Source organism: Vipera berus (assembly GCF_964194415.1).
Source record: "Vipera berus genome assembly, chromosome: Z".
Taxonomy (NCBI): Eukaryota; Metazoa; Chordata; class Lepidosauria; order Squamata; family Viperidae; genus Vipera; species Vipera berus.
The window spans coordinates 7,048,883-7,069,564 of NC_138205.1; the positions used below are offsets into that span (position 1 = coordinate 7,048,883).

Here is a 20,682-nt window from a genome sequence, read left to right on the forward strand (position 1 = left end):
ACAAGCATCTTTGGTGCAGCCTCACTTTTATGCCCTTTTCTGAAACTGAACTGATCATGAGTAACTAATTTTATCTTATAGAGTGTTTGCAGAGGCTTCTCAATGAAGTTCTCATCAAACTGAAAAAAAAAACCATTGCTTTCCACTTGAACTTTAGTCACTCTTCCTTCTTTGTTAAGGTAGGCAATGTGAAACAATCTTCACTGATATCTTTGGCAGTCCCCAACCTGAAGGAAAACACACATATACAAGAAATCTATTGCAAAAATTGGATGCCTCGCACTTCTTTTAAATGAGGGTAAGGGTTGGCAATAATTAGAGATTTCGGAGACTTGCAACCATCCTTTTTACCATTTTTGATACAGAATCTTTCACTTCATTGTTCCTAATGCTGTAGATGAAAGGATTGAGCACAGGGGTGATGAAAGTGTACAGTATGGCGACAGACTTCATCATACCAAAGGAAGAATTTTTGACGTTCGGTCTTAAGTAGACAAAAAAGACTGACCCATACAAAAGGCTGACCACAACCAAATGTGAAGCACATGTTGAAAAGGCCCTCTGCTGCCTGGAGGTTGAAGGCAGTCGAAGAACAGTGTACAATATGAAGAGATAAGAAATGAGGGTAAAAACCAGGGAGGACCCAATCACAGCCACAGCAACAAGGAAGCCAAGGGCTTCAATGAGATGTGTATCTCCTCCAGCAATTTTCAGCACAGGTCCAACATCACAATAGAAATGATTGATAATGTTGGACATGCAGTAGGGCAAGTTTGCAATCATCACTACCTGGCAAATTATCGAGAAAAATCCTCCAAACCAGGCTGATATTGACAGTTTAAGGCAAACTCTAGAGGACATGATGATGGCGTATCTCAAAGGATAGCAAATGGCTACATATCGATCCAAGGATATCAAAGTGATGATAAAAAATTCAGTGACTCCAAAAAGGAAATAGAAGCACAGTTGTATTACACAGCAAGAAAAACAGATGGAATTATTAGCTGAGAGATAATTAAGCAACACTTTGGGTATAAAGACTGTGGTGTATCCAATCTCTTTGATAGAAAGGTTGGTAAGGATGAAATACATGGGTTTCTGGAGATGGTGATCTGTGATTACTATCATAATGATGAGCCCATTGCCCATCAGACTCAGGATGTAGAGTAGAAAGATGCTGGCATGCATCACCCTTTCCAGTCCCAAAACACTTGGCAATCCAACAAGAATAAATTCAGTGGCCCTTGTGCAATTGGTCAAGTTCATCTTCACCCTTTTATTGCAAAAAGTGTGGGATCTTCACGCGATCAAGATTTCTGAAGACCTTTTTCAGAAACAACTATTGCAAGAGACAGAACACAAGACTTGATTTTAAAATCAAACTAACAAAAGTTGTCAGTAGATATAGTAGCTGAATAAGACATTCAATATACACATTTGGATTTTTGTTCTTTGAACAACCCTGTGATCTTTTGCATTGGGGTAGAGTTGGGGCGACTAAACAGAGCTTGAATGTTTACTGGATGGAGGCCCTTCCTGATGCCTCTGTGAAATTCATAGCAAACAATAACTCATTGTGCCCAGAGAGAGAGAGAGAGAAAAGGAAAAAAGGGGAAACACATTGCAGCAACTCAGAACAGCAGAAAAGGGAAATAGAGCATCTATGCAACACATTCCAACAAAATGGATACCCTTGCAACTTCATCAAAAAGTACCTGATCACTTATCCCAATAGAGCATAACCAAGACAAACCCTGAAAAGAATTACACTGCCATACTTCAAGAATATCCCAGAAACTGCAAGTGGATGACTACAACCACATGGAATCAGCACAGCACATGAACCAACTAAAGCCCTTCAAAACATCCTAAGAAACCAAAAGACCCAGCAACAGGAGCCATCTACAACATACAATGTAAGAACTGCAACAATCACTGTGTAGGTCAAACAGGCAGAAGACTGTCAGAACTCATCCATGAACTCCAACTGGCAGTCAAAAGGCCTGATAAAAATTCTTTAATTTCACAACCTATAGGCAGATTTAACCATAGTTTGAATTGGGAAAATGTGACAATCCTAACACCAGGCCAAATCCAAAAATGCCAGGGAATTTCTAGAAGTCTGACACTCTGACAAATCAGCCATCAGTAGACAGATAGACATTAACAACATCTGTAGACTATGCAAAAGAGACAATCAACCAGCCCCAAAGAGAAAAAAGACTCCAGAACCTCCCCATCTGTAATCAGCACTCAGATTAGCATAGATTAACTCCAAGGTCACCTTCGGACCAACAATCAAGTAAACAATAACCCAATTAAAAACTGCCAAAGAGCCATTAGTAAACAACCCATCTAAAGAATCCCTAAGACTGCCCCCACCCACTTAGACAGGCAAGACACCAGAATGTACACTGACAGCAAACAGCACTCCTTACTACCTCGTTAGGGTAATGAAACATCTGCAAGAAAACAAGCAAGCTCAGAGAGCACCAAGGTCACATCAGAGGAAGATCTGCCACTAACTAGGATCGAACTCACATTTGAATACCCGGTATGATTTCAAAATGACCATCAGTGGAGTGTCACAACTTCTTGAGAAACATTTTCCTTAATATTTCAACAGCATCTAGCAGATTGCATCATATAAAGTTTAATTACTGATTCTCTACAGAAACCTGGAATACAATCTCTAAGGATATCTACTTTAATTTCCCATGAGCATCCCTGCTCTACAACTAGAATATACTCAAGGATGATATGCTTTGGATGCATCTTCAAATGCCATCCCAAGACAGGAGGCACACTAACAAACACAAACTCCTATCTCTTTTATAGTCAGCATAATTCCTATTTTTCTTCAACTGCAGAAAACCAAAAAAAGTAAAACCTTCACTGATGCAATGCTTCATTTTCTACAGAAGGTTAAGATATCATTTCTAGAAATATCTGTATGTTCCTATAACCAGTGGTGGGATTCAGTTAGTTTGTTTCAGTTCTGTAGAGCTGGTAGCTAACTTTTTGTTGACTTTGGTGAACTGGCTGATGCCCTAAGCCCTTTTTTGCAAGGCCCAGAACAGACTGCTGCAAGTGCATGGATGCTACTTCTGGAAGTCCATCCTGAGCTGGGGAGGCCTCTCAGGTCCAGAATGGCCCACGGGAAGTATGTGGATGCCATTTCTGGAAGTCTGTTCTGAGCCACAGGAGGACTCCCAAGCCCAGAATGGCCCATCGGAAGTGCATGGATGGCACTTCCGGAAGTCCGTTTTTGAGCCAGGGAGGACTCCCAGGAGCAGAACAGCCCACCTCAAATGCATCCATCCAGAAATGGCATCCACACAGAGAACTGGTTATTCAGGTATTTGAATCCCACCACTGCCAGTAACCTTACATATAGATAGACTATGCCCAGAAAAGATAAATTGGAATCAACATGAATGGCATCTGGTTTCATCTGGACCAAATTCTAAGGGCCATTCCCAGATGTAGAGTCTTTTATATATTATTAAGTCTTCCGAGACTCTTTGAAGACACTATGAAACAGTGAAGGAACAGATTGGAGATGATATCCAATAATGATTTTCTTCCCTTTTTCCTTTTTCCCCCTTTCCTTTTTCCATAGAATTCAAAGTTAAGATTTTCAGCATAGTGTTCTGGATCTGCAGATTTGATATCCCCTTCACTTTTGGTGAGTCAGTGGCAAGAACATTTAGGTAATCAGAAGCTTTACAAATTAGTGTTTTCCAAACATGGCAATGTTATGATATGTGGACCTCAGCTCCCAGAATTCCATAGACAATAAAGTTGGTTGTAATAATGAAGACCCCAAAATCATGTCCTGTGCCTTATGATATCATCATCCAATGATGTGCACTACATAATTGTGTCATATGATGTATGAGATAATGATGATTTCAGTATTGTACCCCTCATCCCCATCATTTCATAGACAAATAGAATCATATGGTTGGAAAGATCTTCTAGTCCAACTCCCTCCCCAAGGCAGAAACCCTTGAGAGGCAACTGGATTTTCTTATTTTTCTTTGAAGACATTTTGCTTCTCATCCAAGAAGCTTCTTCATCTCTGTCTGGATAGTGGGGAATGGAAGTCTAAGCTGTAGGGCAGAAAACTTGGCTTTTTGTCATTTGTGTTGTTGTGTTGTGATAGTTGTGGCTTCCATTCCCCACTATCCAGTCAGAGCTGAAGAAGTTCTTGGATGAGAAATGAAACATCTTCAAAGAAAAACAAGAAAGTCCAGTTGCTTCTTGAAAAAGCACCTTTGGGACTCCAGTGGTGGAACACCCAAACTCTGGAAAGGAAGCTGTTCTGTTGATTAATCTTTCACACTATCCAGAAATTTCTCTTTAGTTCCAGGGTGGACTTCTCTTTGATTAACTTCCACCTATTGCTTCTTGTCCTACGTTCAAGTGCTTTGGAGAATAGGTCAATCCCCTCTTCTCTGTGAGAGCCATTCAAGTACTAGAAAAGAGCTATCAGGTTACCCTAAAACTTGACTTCATTAGGCTAGATGTACCTAGGTCCTTTAACCATTCATCATGTAATTTAGCTTTCAGACCCTTTATCATCTGTTATTTCTTCCTATCAGAGTGATATGCCTCCAATATTTCACCAGAAGAACTGTTCTCTTTATAGGAGATGACTGACCCAAGGTCACCTGTGAGCTTCCAGGACTAAGACCAACTTGGACCCATGTCTCTTCTTTCCTGGTCCAACATGGCAACCAATGTACCACACTCTTTTAGGGTACAGAACTTCCAAGTATTTCAAGTCAAGGAAAATGCTTAGAAAACATTTTTTATTGGAAACAGATCTTGATTCAAAGTCAACTCATTATAGTAGCTGTAATGATCCAACTGGTATGGAATCACCTACCCACCCTGAATCTTTATTCTGGATTGCCTAGATATAGAGAAGAAACAAATTTGGCCTCCATTTGCGTGGTTACATACATAACGTTGTATCTTTCAACCAAGAGGTTTAATAAGTTTCCTGTTCATCCCTCATTGCCCATATTAAAAGCAAGGAATTTTCAACAAGTGTTTTTTATAAAAGTGTGGGTTAGGACACTGAGCCTGTCGATCAGAAGGTCGGCAGTTGGGCGGGTCGAATCCCAAGTGCTGTGTAACAGAGTGAGCACCTGTTACTCGTCCCAGCTTCTGCCAACCTAGCAGTTCAAAACCATGTAAAAATGCAAGTAGAAAAATAGGGACCACTATGGTGGGAAGGTAACAGCGTTCCATGCATCTTTGGTGTCCAGTCATGCCGGCCACATGACCATGGAGACGTCCTCGGACAAGCGCTGGCTCTTCGGCTTTGAAACGGAGATGAGCACCAGCCCCTAGAGTTGGAAACGACTAGCACGCATGTTCAGGGGAACCTTTACCTTTACCTATATCTATTATATAAATAAAAAAATGAATTAGAAATAAAATATATTATATCTAATATATATTATTTTTTGACAACATAATTAAACAAATGATATATCAAACTAATGCACAAAGGATACCTTTAGGAAAAGTTTTACTTCATTTATTTTAAAAACTGTTCTCTAATACAGAAAACAAGATATTATAAGGAAAATATAAATATAATATAATAATATAATATAATATAATATAATATAATATAATATAATATAATATAATATAATATAATATAATATAATATAATATAATATAATATAATATAATATAATATAATATAATATAATATAATATAATATAATATAATATAATATAATATAATATAATATAATATAATATAATATAATATAATAATATTATAATATAATAATATTATAATATAATATAATATAATATAATATAATATAATATAATATAATATAATATAATATAATATAATATAATATAATATAATATAATATAATATAATATAATATAATATAATATAATATAATATAATATAATATAATATAATATAATATAATATAATATAATATAATATAATATAATATAATATAATATAATATAATATAATATAATATAATATAATATAATATCCATCACTATAAGCAGGTCTGGTTTTCAATTAAAGATTTGCTCATCTGGAAGGAAGAATCCTGCAAGACATGAACCTAACTGAGGACACTAGATTGGGGAAATTGAATAGATATAATAATTGTAATGTTAGATGAGAAGAGGCACCCCAAGACTTGAATATTGTTCTTGTGTTCAGTGACGTGAACTATGTGCTTGCAAGAATCAGTGTTAGCCATATCTTTCTTCAAATCCAGTGCCCAAAATTTCTTGTTTCAAATTCTCAAGACTACTGTTTAAAAATACCTTATTTTAGGCAAATGATTTAGTAAAATAGCAATAGCACTTAGACATATATACCACTTCAAAGTATTTTACAGCCCTCTCATAATAATGCATTATCAATCTTGAGCTGGTCAGGATTGAAATGTGGGCAGAGTTAGCTTGCAGTACTGCATTCTAACCACTGCGCCACCACAGCTCTTAAAGTACAATTCTGCAAATGAGCAAGACATACTATGGAAAAAAAGTGAGCAAAGAAAAAGTGAGTTTATTTACTTATATATTTACTTACATGGTTTCTAAAGTTGCCCAAATCCATAATAACTCTTCGTAGCACACAATATTCAAAACATTTCAAAATAAACTAACAAATACAACTTTTTCACCAGTTTCACGTGTGAAAATATAACCTAATTTGAGACTAACAAAATACATGGACAATATAGTCCAAATATCTCCAGACAATGGGTCTTTCTAGTATTGAATCTCAGTCTGTTCCTCCCTATTCAGGCTTCTACTAGAGCATCACCTTGACAGCATCACTTGGTTGGCTCAAGGTTGAAATATGCAGCTGGATATTATCTCATTCCAGATTGACAAATGACTACAGTCAATTGTCTCAGGCAGTTATTAAACACCAACTAACCATAGAAAAAAAGAGGTATTTGCAAAATATCATGCCCAATCCACACACTCTAAGGCCTGTGAGCAGTCCTGATGGATACCATGATTGATGGATCTGAAAGATGTGAGAAGGTGAAGGAGAACCAGGATGCTTGCACCATGCCTTCCCAACTTTAACACTGGCAAGCATGATAGATGTAGTCTTAGTTTGATATCCTGGTCTGAAACCCAACTGATCAGGCGGTACTGTCAAGGTTCTGACTGATGAACCCATCAAAGTAAGCACAGCTGAGACGATCCAATCTCTAATGCAAAACTTTATTGAGCACATCATTTCAGCACAGGTGAAAGGAAAACCAGCTCTGGTTATTTTACACCTAGTTTGCTATATTAAAAGTATAAAAGTCTCTCTCCCCCTATTTGTGCAGGTCACATTATCCAATTATAATTCAGATAACTATTAAGAGAGAATGTCTTTCGTTCTCAATAAACAATCTTGAATGTCCTTGGTTCTTATGGGCTGGCCTCTCAATATCAGAAGTCTGCATTCCATTCTCCCCTCCCCCGAGTTCATAGGCAAGCTAAGAAGCAATAATGGCTGAAACAGCATAAGCATTCTTCGAGCCTTGACAGGTACCCAATTTTATTTTATACAGTAAACAGAGATGCTTCTCAACAAAGAAGGGAAAAACATGTTGCCTTCCACTTGAATGTTACTCAGTTTTACATAATAATAATAATAATAATAATAATAATAATAATAATAATAATAATAATAATAATAATAAGAAGAAGAAGAAGAAGAAGAAGAAGAAGAAGAAGAAGAAGAAGAAGAAGAAGAAGAAGAAGAAGAAGAAGAAGAAGAAGAAGAAGAAGAAGAAGAAGAAGAAGAAGAAGAAGAAGAAGAAGAAGAAGAAGAAGAAGTTAGAAGGGACCTTGGAGGTCATCTAGTCCAACCCCCTGCTAAGGCAGGAAACCCTATACCATTTCAGACAAATGGCTGTCCAGTCTCTTCTTAAAAACTTCCAGTGTTGGAGCATTCACCGCTTCTGGAGGCAGGTTGTTCCACTGGTTAATTGTTCTAACTGTAAGGAAGTTTCTCCTTAGTTCTAGGTTGCTTCTCTCCTTGACTAGTTTCCATCCATTGCTTCTTGTCCTGCTTTCAGGTGCTTTGGAGAATAGCTTGGCTCCCTCTTCTTTGTGGCAGCCCCTGAGATATTGGAACACTGTTATCATGTCACCCCTCACCCTTCTCTTCATTAAACTACACATACCCAATTCCAGCAACCGTTCCCTATATGTTTTAGCCTCCAGTCCCCCAATCATCTTTGTTGCTCTTCTCTGTACTCTTGCTAGAGTCTCGACATCTTTTTTACATCGTGGTGACCAAAACTGGATGCAATATTCCAGGTGTGGCCTTACCAAGGCATTGTAAAATGGTATTAGTACTTCAGGTGATCTTGATTCTATCCCTCTGTTAATGCAGCCTAGCACTGTGTTGGCTTTTTTGGCAGCTGCAGCACACTGCTGGCTCATATTTAAGTGATTGTCCACTAGGACTCCGAGATCTCTCTCACAGTTACTACTATCGAGCAAGGTACCACCTATACTATACATGTGCATTTGATTTTTCCTGCCTAAATGTAGAACCTTTCTTTTTTCACAATTGAATTTCATTTTGTTAGATAGTGCCCAGTGTTCAAGTCTGTCCAGATCCTCCTGTATCTTAAGCCTATCTTCTGGAGTATTGGCTATTCCTGCCAGCTTGGTGTCATCTGCAAATTTGATGAGTTCCCCATTTATCCCCTCATCCAAATCATTGATGAGGGGACAGATGGGGAATTCTTTGATTATGGTATGCAATGTGAAATATCCTATGAATCTTTGTTGATGTCTTTGAACACTCCCCAACTTGAAGGAACACACATATACGGTATAGCAGTCCTTAAAAGACAGATTAGGCTGTCATTTGATGTACAAGAAATATCTTGGAAAATAGAATCACTTCCCATTTTCTTTAATAGATGGTTAGGGTCAGTGGTATGATTCAAATATGTGAACAATCAGTTCTCTGTCTGGATGCTGCTTCCAGAAGTCCATGCTAGGCCTGGGCAACAAAACATTAGCTACCAGTTCTGCCAAACCGATGTGAAGAGGCTGAATCCCACCCCTGGTTAAGGTTGGAGATATTTAGACATGCCTGAGACCAGTAATCTTTCTTCCAATTATTCTGCGTACAGAATCTTTCACATCATTGTTCCTAATGGTGTAGATGAAAGGATTGAGCACAGGGGTGATGAAAGTATACAGTATGGAGACATATTTTGTCACACTAAAGGAAGAGTTCTTGATAGTTGGTCTTAAGTAGACAAAAAAGACTGACCCGTACAACAGGCTGACCACAACCAAATGTGAAGCACATGTTGAAAAGGCCCTCTGCTGCCTGGAGATTGAAGGCATTTGAAGAATGGTCCAGATGATGAAGAGGTAAGAAACGAGGGTGAAAATCAGGGAAGAGACAACCACAACCACAGCAACAAGGAAGCCAAGGGCTTCAATGAGATGTGTATCTCCCCCTGCAATCTTCAACACAGGTCCAAGATCACAATAGAAATGATTGATAATGTTGGACGTACAAAAGGGTAGGTTTACTGTGATTAGTTGCTGATAAAAAATGGAGAAAAACCCTCCACACCAGGCTCCTATTGCCAGTTTAAGACAAACCCCTGAAGTCATGATAATGGTGTATCTGAAAGGATAGCAAATGGCTATGTATCTATCCAAGGATATCAAAGTGATGATAAAAAATTCAGTGACCCCAAAAAGAAAATAGAAATACATTTGTATTATACAGCAAAAGAAGCAGATGGAATTATTATCAGAGAGATAATTGAGCAACATCTTGGGTATAAATGTGGTGGTGTGTCCCATGTCTTTGAAAGAAAGGTTGCTAAGGAAGAAATACATGGGTTTATGAAGATGATGATCCTTGATTACTATCGTAATGATGAGCCCATTGCCCATCAAACTCAGGATGTAGAGCAAAAAGATGCTGGCATACATCACATTTTCCATTCCCCGAATACGTGGCAATCCAACAAGAACAAATTCAGTTATTCTTGTGCAGTTGGTCAAATTCATGTTCTTCTCCTGCTACAAAAAAAGAGAAAACATGCAATCTTCACTGAATCAAGATTCAGCTACATTTCTCAAGATTTTCCCCAGAAACTGCTATTGTGATGTAAGAGCTAGTATACAAGATTTGATATTTATATCAAGATAACAAAGGTTGTGTGGAATTGTGCTCACTGAATAAGACACTTGCATGTAGATATTTGAATATCAATTATGATATCTCAAAGCCCATCACTGGATTCTCATGAATGCACAATGAAAACAAAAAACAAAAAGCCACTATTAGTAGCCATTAGTAACCACTATTAGCCATTAGTTTCATGTGTGAAATTTTTAAATTCTTAAAAAATATAATGACATTTTTGGAAGATAGAGAGTACATGTGAAATAATTTGATAAAAAATAGAACTTGATAGGAGAGAATATATGCACTTTGCGGTTGAACTGTGGGGTCCTTGCTATTTTCTGAGCAGGGAGATTTTCTTTCAGATGTTTCATTACTAAACTGGATAACATCATCAGTGCACTTATGATGTTAGTTTGGTAAATAAACATCTGGAAGAACATTACCAGGCTCTGAAAGAACCAAGGACCCTACAAATTAGAAATTGGAAACTTTACTCTTATGGAATCACAAAGTCCCATACTTCTGTGCAGAAACTGTCTTTACATTATTAGTTATCTAAGGAAAGACTAGTAAAATACTGGAACATAAAACATAGGTTGTGATAGAAATATGAAATTTATAAAGACCTCAAAAAATACAATAGCCATGTGTGGAGGTGGATTTGAACATATGCTAAGAAATCATGGTTCTTTTTGCAGTTCCTAATGCACATGGCATGATTTTGGTGTCCTCATAATTATAAGCAACTATGCTATCTTGGGAATTCTGTTTCAAGTGTTCATTCTAAAAAAGATGGACCTAAAGAGCTCTTCATCCTTACCTTGACTTGTTCTTCCTTCATTACCACCTTCTTTTCATCAAATACATTTCACTCCATCTCAGTATCCATTCATCAAGACAGTATTTTGAAGAAACATAGAAAATAATTCATCATATCTTGTGACCAGGGGAAATGGTAGACTTCATGAAAAATATTTCCCTTAACATTTAAAGAACATCTAGAAGATCGCATCATAAAAAGTTTGTTCTCTTCTTCTTTACAGTAGCTTGGAATACAGTCTCCAAGGATATTTGTCTTTAATTTCCCATGAGCATTTGAACACTGTAGCTAGAATATACTTGAGGGTGATAAGTTTTGGATAAAACTTAAAGTGCATCCCAAGATAGGAGCCCTCTGGAGGTCCTCTGGAGGCAAATCAACAAGGATAAACTATGAAACTCTTCTATGGTTGGTCTAGTTCCCATTCCTCTTCAACTTTAAAAATTGAAAGTGTAAAACCTTTAGTAATGTAGTGCTCCAGTTTCTACAGAAGTTTGAGGTACCATTTCTAGAGATATTTGTCTCTCCATTCACGTAAATATCCAAAGACTATGCCCAGAATACATTATTTGTTGTCAGCATGACTCATTTGAACCAACTTTCAAGTCTCATTCCCCAAAAATAGAGTCTCCTGAATGTTGTTAAGTTTTCAAAGACCCTTCAAAGTCTCAATAATAGGGAAGGAACTATTGGAGGTAAAATCTCAGAATTCCCAAGGTAGCACAGTTTTTTCGTAATTATGAAGACACCAAAATCATGCCATGTGCATTAGGATGTTATTGTACAATGATGTGTGTTCTGTAATTGTGTCGTATGATGTATGATGCCATTACACATTCTATGTTGTGTCCCACCCTCACCTCCCCTAATTTATCTGCATTGAAGATTGAGGTCTGTTCATGAGTCGTCGTATTTACCTGGAGACTAGAGAATAGAAATATCTTGTTTAGATACTTAAGTTTGGATTATTATTTTTTGTACCAAAATGGGATAAGAGGTGGAATGGAATGACCCAATTGTCTCCTTCCAATTCTGGGATTTTATGATGATATAATTCCACGTGGCAGTAGAATAGTGCCTAAAAGTAGAGGTCATAGAATGTCAGATCTAGGATAGGCCAAGTAAGCCAGTTCAGATTGTCAATAAAATGTAAGCATACTTAGAAATGAAAATGTTACACCATCCAAGGATCATTTTTAGGATTCAAGATTCACACTCTGACTCTGCTGCAGGACTTTTTTGTTCTCTTCCTCACTCCTACTATCTTCTGGGTCCCAATTGTCCTCTTCATAGAAAGAAGTTCATGCATTTATAACATTTGGAAAGCTCTGCAGACATGATCTCCAACGTGTAAATGATACTTCTCAGGGAACAAGGACAAACATGTTGAGAGTGATTTTCTTCTTGTCAAATAGATATCCCTCCAATATTTCCCCAGAAGACGTGCTCTCTATATGGGATGGGACTGATCTAAGGTCATCTGTGAGCTTCCAGGACTAAGAGAGACTTGAACCCATACCTTTCCTTTCCTAGCCCAATATGTCAACAAATGTACCACACTCTTTTAGGGTATAGAATTTCCAAGTATTGCAATTCAAGGAAAAGAGCTAGAAAACAAACTTTATTTGAAACACATTACAATATAAACTCAATTCATTGTGATAACCTTAATGAACCAACTGGAATGTAATCACCCCCACCCCCCAAAAAATCTTATCCTTGATTGCCTAGAGATGGATAAGAAACCAATTTGGCCTCCATCTGAGTGTTTCTGTACATCATCATCATCATCATTATTATTATTATTATTATTATTATTATTATTATTATTATTATTATTATTATTATTATTGTTGTTGTTGTTGTTGTTGTTGTTGTTGTTGTTGTTGTTGTTGTTGTATGACGCTATTACATTAGCCAGGAGACAACAATGCTATTCTCCAAAGCTATTCTCCAAAGCACCTGAAAGCAGGACAAGAAGCAATGGATGGAAACTAGTCAAGGAGAGAAGCAACCTAGAACTAAGGAGAAATTTCCCGACAGTTAGAACAATTAACCAGTGGAACAACCTGCCTCCAGAGGTGGTGAATGCTCCAACACTGGAGGTTTTTAAGAAGAGACTGGACAGCCATTTGTCTGAAATGGTATAAGGTTTCCTGCCTGAGCAGGGGGTTGGACTAGATGACCTCCAAGGTCCCTTCCAACTTTATTATTATTATTATTATTATTATTATTATTATTATTATTATTATTATTATTATTATTATTATTATTATTATTATTATTATTATTATTATTATTGCAAACTAGTAGTTTACTAGCACTGTTGTTGTACACGCTTGCACACTTTCCAAGGAAGGTTATCTAATATTGCACCAAAAAGAAAGAGGAGTGACTTTTCCTGCAGCATCACCCAAGGCCCTCTCTCTTCACCAGAGCTGCCTCGCAAATAGGCCTCACAACCAGCAAAGTTAAGAGCTGGCAGAATTCCAACTGCCTGCATGAAGGACTGGCTCATCTCCCCACTGAAGTAGTACCCATTTATCTTCTCTCATAGAATATGCTTTTGAATTGCTAAGTGACAGAAGCTGAGCAAGTGATAGGAGTTCACCCCACCATGCGGTGCTAGGGCTCAAACCACCATTAAGCAGAGACCATTAAGCCACTGAGCCACAAGACCTCTTTTTCAAGAAATATGTTTATCAAAACTTTACCTATACATTCCTCATTGTCCATATTAAAAACAAGGAAATTTCAACGTTTTATAAAAGTGTATATCTATTGTATGAATATCAGTTTTATCGAACCATTGCATCCCAGCTTGGACACTTAAAAGAGTCTCACCTTTATTTCTTCATTTGAAACTCAGTTGATCATGGATACCTTATTGTACTTTATTCAATATTTTCAAATGCTTCTGAACAAAGCATCTATCAAACAGAAAAGAACAGATTGCCCTCCATTTGAATGTTATTCACTGTTTCCCTTTTTGTTAATTCAGGCAAGTCTGACATATTTCATCAATCTTGAATGATGGTGGTGCAGTGGTTAGAATGCAGTACTGCAGGTTACTTCTGCTGACTGCCAGCTGCCAGCAGTTTGACAGTTTGATTCTCACCGGCTCAAGGTTGACTCACCCTTCCATCCTTCTGAGATCAGTAAAATGAGGACCCAGGTTGTTGGGGGCAGTATGCTGACTTTGTAAACTGCTTAGGGAGGTCTGTAAAGCACTGCAAAGCAGTATATAAGTCTAAGTGCTATTGCTATTTTTGGCACACCCTGTCCAGGAGAAACACACATATAAAGGAGTCCTTCAAAAGACAAATTACCTTACATTTTATTTTCTGTTTGCAAATGGAATGACTTCCCATTTCTTTTAACATAGGGTTGGCTTCGAGATACTTAGAGATTTCAGAAACCTGGAACTTTTCTTCCTAGCATTCTGCGTACAGAATCCTGCACTTCATTGTTCCTAATTGTGTAGATGAAAGGATTGAGCACGGGGGTGATCATAGTATACAATATGGAGACAGACTTCATCTTACTGAAGGAAGAGTTTTTGACAGTTGGTCTTAAGTAGACGAAAAAGACTGAGCCATACAGAATGCTGACCACAACCAGATGTGAAGCACATGTTGAAAAGGCCTTCTGCTGCCTTGAGGTTGAAGGCATTTGAAGAATGGTGGAGAGGATAAAGAAGTAAGAAATGAGGGTAAAAAGCAGGGAGGACATAATCAAGACCACAACAAGAAGGAAGCCAAGGACTTCAATAAGATGTGAATCTCCTCCTGCAATCTTCAACATGGGTCCAACATCACAAAAGAAATGATTGATAATGTTGGAAGAGCAGTAGGGCAAGTTTGCAATCATCACTACCTGGCAAATTATGGAGAGAAATCCACCAAACCAGGCTGATATTGACAGTTTAAGGCAGATCCCCGAAGTCATGATAGTGGAGTGTCTCAATGGATGGCAAATGGCTAAATATCTATCCAAGGATATCAATGTGATAATGAAAAATTCAGTGACCCCAAAAAGGAAATAGAAGCATAATTGCATTAAACAGCAATAAAAACAGATGGAGTTATTAGCAGAGAGATAATTGAACAACAGTTTAGGCATAAAGGTGGTGGTGTGTCCAATGTCTTTGAAAGAAAGGTTGCTAAGGAAGAAATACATGGGTTTCTGTAGATAGTGGTCCACAAGTACCATGACAATGATGAGCCCATTGCCCAATAGACACAGGATGTAAAGCAGAAAGACACTTGCATACATCATCCTTTCCATTCCCCAAACACGTGGCAACCCAACAAGAATAAATTCAGTTGTTCTTGTGCAATTGGTCAAATTCATCTTCCCCTTCTGTTACAAAAAGATAAAATATGGAATCTTCATTGACTTAAGATTTAGACAAATTTGTAAAGTCCTTTTTCAAAAACTAGTATTATGAGTTCAACAGGGAGGCCACAAGAGGTAATTTTCACATCAAAGAAACAAAGGTTATGTACAGCTATTATATAGCAGCTGTAATTAAATAAATATATTTGATTATCAGTTAATGATGACTAAAGGCCCATAACTGAAATCCCAAAACACATGAGGCCAGAACCAAAAGAATACTATTTGAAAATAATATCATCTGTGAAATGTATCACTGTTGAAAATTTATCATTTGGGGAATCTTAAAAATATAACGATATCTTTGGTAGATATAGCCTACAGTTGAAATATTTTGATACAAATTAGAACTTGGGAACTTGGCAATTCTTGGGTCAAAGAGAAATATTTTCATTAACATTTAAAGCTTATCTAACAGTTTGCATCATATAAAGTTTATTTACTTCTGCTCTACAGAAGCATGGAAGACAGTCTCTATGGACATTAGCCTTTAATTTCCCATGAGTATCTTTGCAATGTACCTATAGAGTATTTCCCAAATAATTTGTTAGGCATAATTCCAATGTAATATTTGAGGTTGTATAGTTGGATATTTTGACATCAAAAGAATTCTGAGGAATTGAAGCTGTCCAAAGATCTGATTTGATCTAGACAACTTGCCTTACATTGATTCAGTGGAGTTGTCTATTTTGACTGAGTGAATAAATTCAATAAAACGTGACACCCTATTTCAGAAGTACAATTACTCCTTCATCTTGCTCAGTTCTCACAAACAAACAAATTTGTACACTGCCTGACAAACAAATTTTTCTTTCTGAAAGGCCATGAGTCTCAAAAGAAAGAAAAAAAAATACTATTTTGTGCTATTTTGGTTATATCACAACTGGGAAAAGACTCAGAAATTTATACTGACTTCTGAAAAAGTATCAAGGTGGTAATCAAACTTATCTCCAGTGGAATATTCAATAGACGAGACCACCATTGAGAAGGTCTTTTATAAGAAGATTGCTTCTTTATAATTTGCTTACAATAGATAGATAGATAGATAGATAGATAGATAGATAGATAGATAGATAGATGATAGATAGATAGATAGATAGATAGATAGATAGATAGATAGATAGATAGATAGATAGATAGATAGATAGATATTTTGGTTATTTTGGTTATTACGTTTAAGATATTTGAAAAATATTAGAAAATAAGAATATTGTATTATTAATCTGTTGATGTAGATGGTGAGAATCTATATATAAGATGTGTATCCTGAATACTAGACTTTGAGAGGAAGTGTGATAAAGGAATTGGGGTCAATTAAAAATCTGGAAATGATGAATATTAAATGTTAAATTTAAATATTAAGGGAAAATTAAAATTGGGAAAAATTTACTAGATCATTGATGGTCTAAAATATTGAATGTTAAAACAATTGAGATTGAATACAAGATACTGCTATGAGTTGAGATAAAGAAAAATTTGGTTAAGTAAAATTTAGAAGTATAAACACTAACAAGTAAATTGGAATATTGGAATATTGATTTGTGGAATAAATACTAATAGTTTAAAAAAGAGGAAATACTAAACATGGAAATAAAAGAAATTTTGGTTTTTTTTTAAATTTAAGATCTTAAGATATTTGAGAATTATTAGAAAATAAGAATATTAGCTTGCATTATTAATTTGTTGATGTAGATGGTGGAAACCTATATAGATAACATGTGTATCCTGAACACTAGGCTTTGGTAGGAATTGTGATAGGAGTTGGGGGTCACTTAAAATTTGGAAATGATAAATATTAAACATTAAATTTAAATATTAATGGGAAATTAAAATTGAGAAAAATTTATTAGGTCATTGATTCTCTAAAAGATTGAATGTTAAGACAATTAAGACATATATAAACTAAAAACTATGGATAAATGTTAGAAAGTTACTTTCTGTTTGATTGATAGAATAAGAATTGTGTTGTTTCGAATAAGAGACAGTATATATTAAGGGGTAAAGAGAGGGAACAGTCATTGTAATACTCAGAGATCTGTACTAATGATATCTAAATGTAATGGAATTATTGTACTCAGCCGCCACGTTGCTTTTCAAATATGTAGATGTAATAATAGAAAATCATTATTTTTTTTTTTTAAAAAGATATACCCATACATCCAGTGGTGGGATTCAGCCAGTTCACACCACTTTGGCAGAACCGTTAGCTAATTTTTTGTTGCCCAGGCCCAGAATGGACTTCTGGAAGCAGCAACCACACAGAGAACCGGTTGTTCACATATTTGAATCCCACCACTGCATACATCTATATTTCCATTGAACAGCATGTTAAATATGGTTGGCAGGCATTCTACAAGCTAAGTGTAATTTTCAAGGACAACCTCCCCCAATGCCTGAAGAGAAATGTTTTCAATCAGTGTGTGTGCTACCTGCTCTATCATATGCTAGTGAAACATGGACACTAACCTCACAATCAGTACAAAAGTTACGAGTGGCACAAAGAGCCATGGAAAGATACATGCTTGGCATTACAAAACAAAACAGAGCTTCACATGAATTAGAGAACAAATGAAAGTATACAATATAATCAAGAGAGTAAAAGAATTGGAATGGGAATGGGCTGGTCACATAGCAAGAAGAACTGGACCAAGGGAATTCACAGAATGAATTCCACTTGACAAAAAGCATCCATGAAAGAGACCTAATAAAAGATGGATTGATGACATTGGCAAGTACTGCAGGTCAGTTGGCAAAAGAAAGGTCAGGACAGAACTTTCGGAAAAGTTCTAAGATCAGAAGCAAGTTTATTGAATAAACAATAAAGAACTAGGTGTAATAAATAGAAACTTAACTCCTTGACTGAAACAGAGATTTCAAACTATTTGACTGAAACGGAGATTTTTAGAGTGCTGAATCTGCATAAATTCAGAGGAAAGGTATAAAAGTCAACAATAATAGTGAAAACTCATATCAATTGGATTCAAATCCTTTTATTATTATTTAAATATCATAGTGCTTATAGTATCATTTGGTATTTTCTGGAATATAATTGTATTAACAGAAACTTTCATGGGGACAGTTAGAAAACTATAACTGATTCATTTCACAATGGTTTCTCAATGGTTTTTTCCTAAAATTAACTTCTTTTCTGTGGGTGTTTTGAGGGAATAGCTTCAGTTTGATAGAATTCCCCATGAAAATATTTTTTTTCTTAAAGAAAGAGTTAAAAGGAAATCAAAATCCCTGTGCAAAAATCATTAAAAACATTTTATAATTTTACATATCAATAGACATATTCAAATAAAAAAAGTGTTTAAACATATCTTCGTATCAGTTGCCCCTTGTTGTTTAAATCAGGCCTCAAAACAATAATGTAACACTTGGTGAAAAAGATGCATCCAAGAAGCCCAGCACTAGAGGACAAAATGGAGAATATCTCCACAGCCACCATGGCTTTTCCTCTGGTGCTCAGGTAGGTTGGAACAAAGGAGACCCAGACACTGCAGAAAGCCAACATGCTGAAGGTGATGAACTTGGCTTCATTAAAGCTGTCAGGCAGTTTATGAGCCTGGAATGCCACAATGAAGCTGGCAAGCGAAAGGAGAGCCATATAGCTCAGGACACAATAAAACATAACAACTGACCCTTCATTGCATTGTAGAATCATTTCTTCAGTTGTTGAGTGCATGTCTAACTCTGGAAATGGGGGAGAGGTAGACAACCACACAATACAGATGCTTGCTTGGAGTAGAGAGCAGAGCAGGACAATAGAAACAGCCAATCTTTTCCCTACCCATGTCCTCATCTGAGATCCTGGTTGGGTGGCCTTGAAGGCAAGAGAAACAAGGATAGTTTTGGCCAACACACAAGAAATGGACACTGAGAAGATAAGACCAAATGCTGATTGTCTGAGGAGACAGGTGACTCTCCCGGGTTGTCCAATAAAGAGAAAAGAGCAGAGAAAGCAGAACAGAAGGGAGATGAGGAGAGTGTAGGTGAGATCCCGGTTGTTGGCTTTGACAATAGGACTGTCTTTGTGCTTAATAAAAGTTCCCAGCACCCATCCTGTAATGAGGGAAAACACAGCAGCAAGACAAGCTAAATTATACCCTAAAGGTTCTTCATAAGACAGAAAGTTTATCCTTTTTAGGAGGCATTCATTTCTTTCTTGGTTTGCATACATATCTTCTGGACATTGGAAGCAAGCTACCATATCTGAAATTAAAAAAAAACAACAACACCACACCATGTTTTAATGAATAAATGTGGAGTAACAACAGTGGCTAAACTGATTCCTAAATGTTCTTCCTAAGGCAAGAAGATTTTTTTTCATGATGCATTCGTCTTTGTCATGATTTGCATATTGATTTTCAGAGCATTGAAAGTAAGAATGTATCTATAGAGATTCTCAGTCATCGAGATAATGGTTGTCCCAAAAGTGCTTTTTCAAGAGTTCAAGACAGTCAGAACTGAAGAGATGAGGAGCAAAACATCTTCAAGGAAACACAAAGTCTGGTTGCCTCTTGAAAAAGCACCTTAGGGACAAGTAAGAACATTTAAGAAGAAAAGAATAGCCTTTTGTCAATACAGGTTCATGAGACAGAGAATTAATTCCATGCTCAGAATAATATAATTTTCAATGAATTAATGAATTTGTTTTCTTCATTTCCCCATTCCACTTCCAAATAAATGTACAACCTAAACAAAAAACAGATTAGCTGAAAATATTCAACACAACATGGACTGTAAGATATAGAATTCTTTATATAGAATTCTTGATTGGCCAGGTGTGATTGGACACAAACAAGGAATTTGTCTCCTGTGTAGAAGCTCTCAGTGTGCATACAAGCAACAAGTGATCAATCATGATCTTAATCATAAAATACAATCATCATAAATGATAAGATACAACACAAAGTGATAGTCTTAAGATGCCAAAGGAATAGGTAATAGGAAAGATGGGAAGGATAATAGTAATGCAGACCTACTGCATGGTTAGATATTCTAAGGAATAAGACTTTATTGTGGGAATTAGTTGCTTAGCAGAGTGATGGCATGGGGAACAATTGTCTTTGTGTCTGGTTGTTTGGTATGCCTGTATGCCTGAACAGTGTACTCGATTTCTATGGAAGTCTGTCTGAAATTTCAATTTCATCTGTATAACAAGAAAATCAGAGGCGTTTGTTAACGTACCCATTTCTTTAGAGATTTTTCCTTTGGGACATGGAACACAATCATAGCAGCAGAATTTTTTCCCTTCATTCTTCCTTTTCTG

At 36.5% G+C, this 20,682-nt stretch overlaps 3 protein-coding genes across 3 annotated transcripts; all 3 read right to left on the minus strand.

The window, feature by feature from the left end:
* Positions 1-315: 315 nt before the first annotated feature.
* Positions 316-1,266, minus strand: LOC308678555 (olfactory receptor 6X1-like; the record flags this gene model as incomplete). Its single annotated transcript, XM_081345782.1, has 1 exon — positions 316-1,266. The coding sequence occupies one exon, from the start codon at positions 1,264-1,266 to the stop codon at positions 316-318; it is 951 nt and encodes a 316-aa protein (XP_081201908.1).
* Positions 1,267-9,117: 7,851 nt separating this feature from the next.
* LOC308678556 (olfactory receptor 6X1-like) lies at positions 9,118-11,030 on the minus strand (the record flags this gene model as incomplete). The annotated part of the gene is made up of 2 exons (XM_081345783.1): positions 9,118-10,080; positions 11,010-11,030. 2 exons carry the CDS (start codon positions 11,028-11,030, stop codon positions 9,118-9,120), a joined length of 984 nt encoding a protein of 327 aa, XP_081201909.1.
* Positions 11,031-14,420: 3,390 nt separating this feature from the next.
* Positions 14,421-15,287, minus strand: LOC308678557 (olfactory receptor 6X1-like; the record flags this gene model as incomplete). The annotated part of the gene is made up of 1 exon (XM_081345784.1): positions 14,421-15,287. The coding sequence occupies one exon, from the start codon at positions 15,285-15,287 to the stop codon at positions 14,421-14,423; it is 867 nt and encodes a 288-aa protein (XP_081201910.1).
* Positions 15,288-20,682: the final 5,395 nt, after the last annotated feature.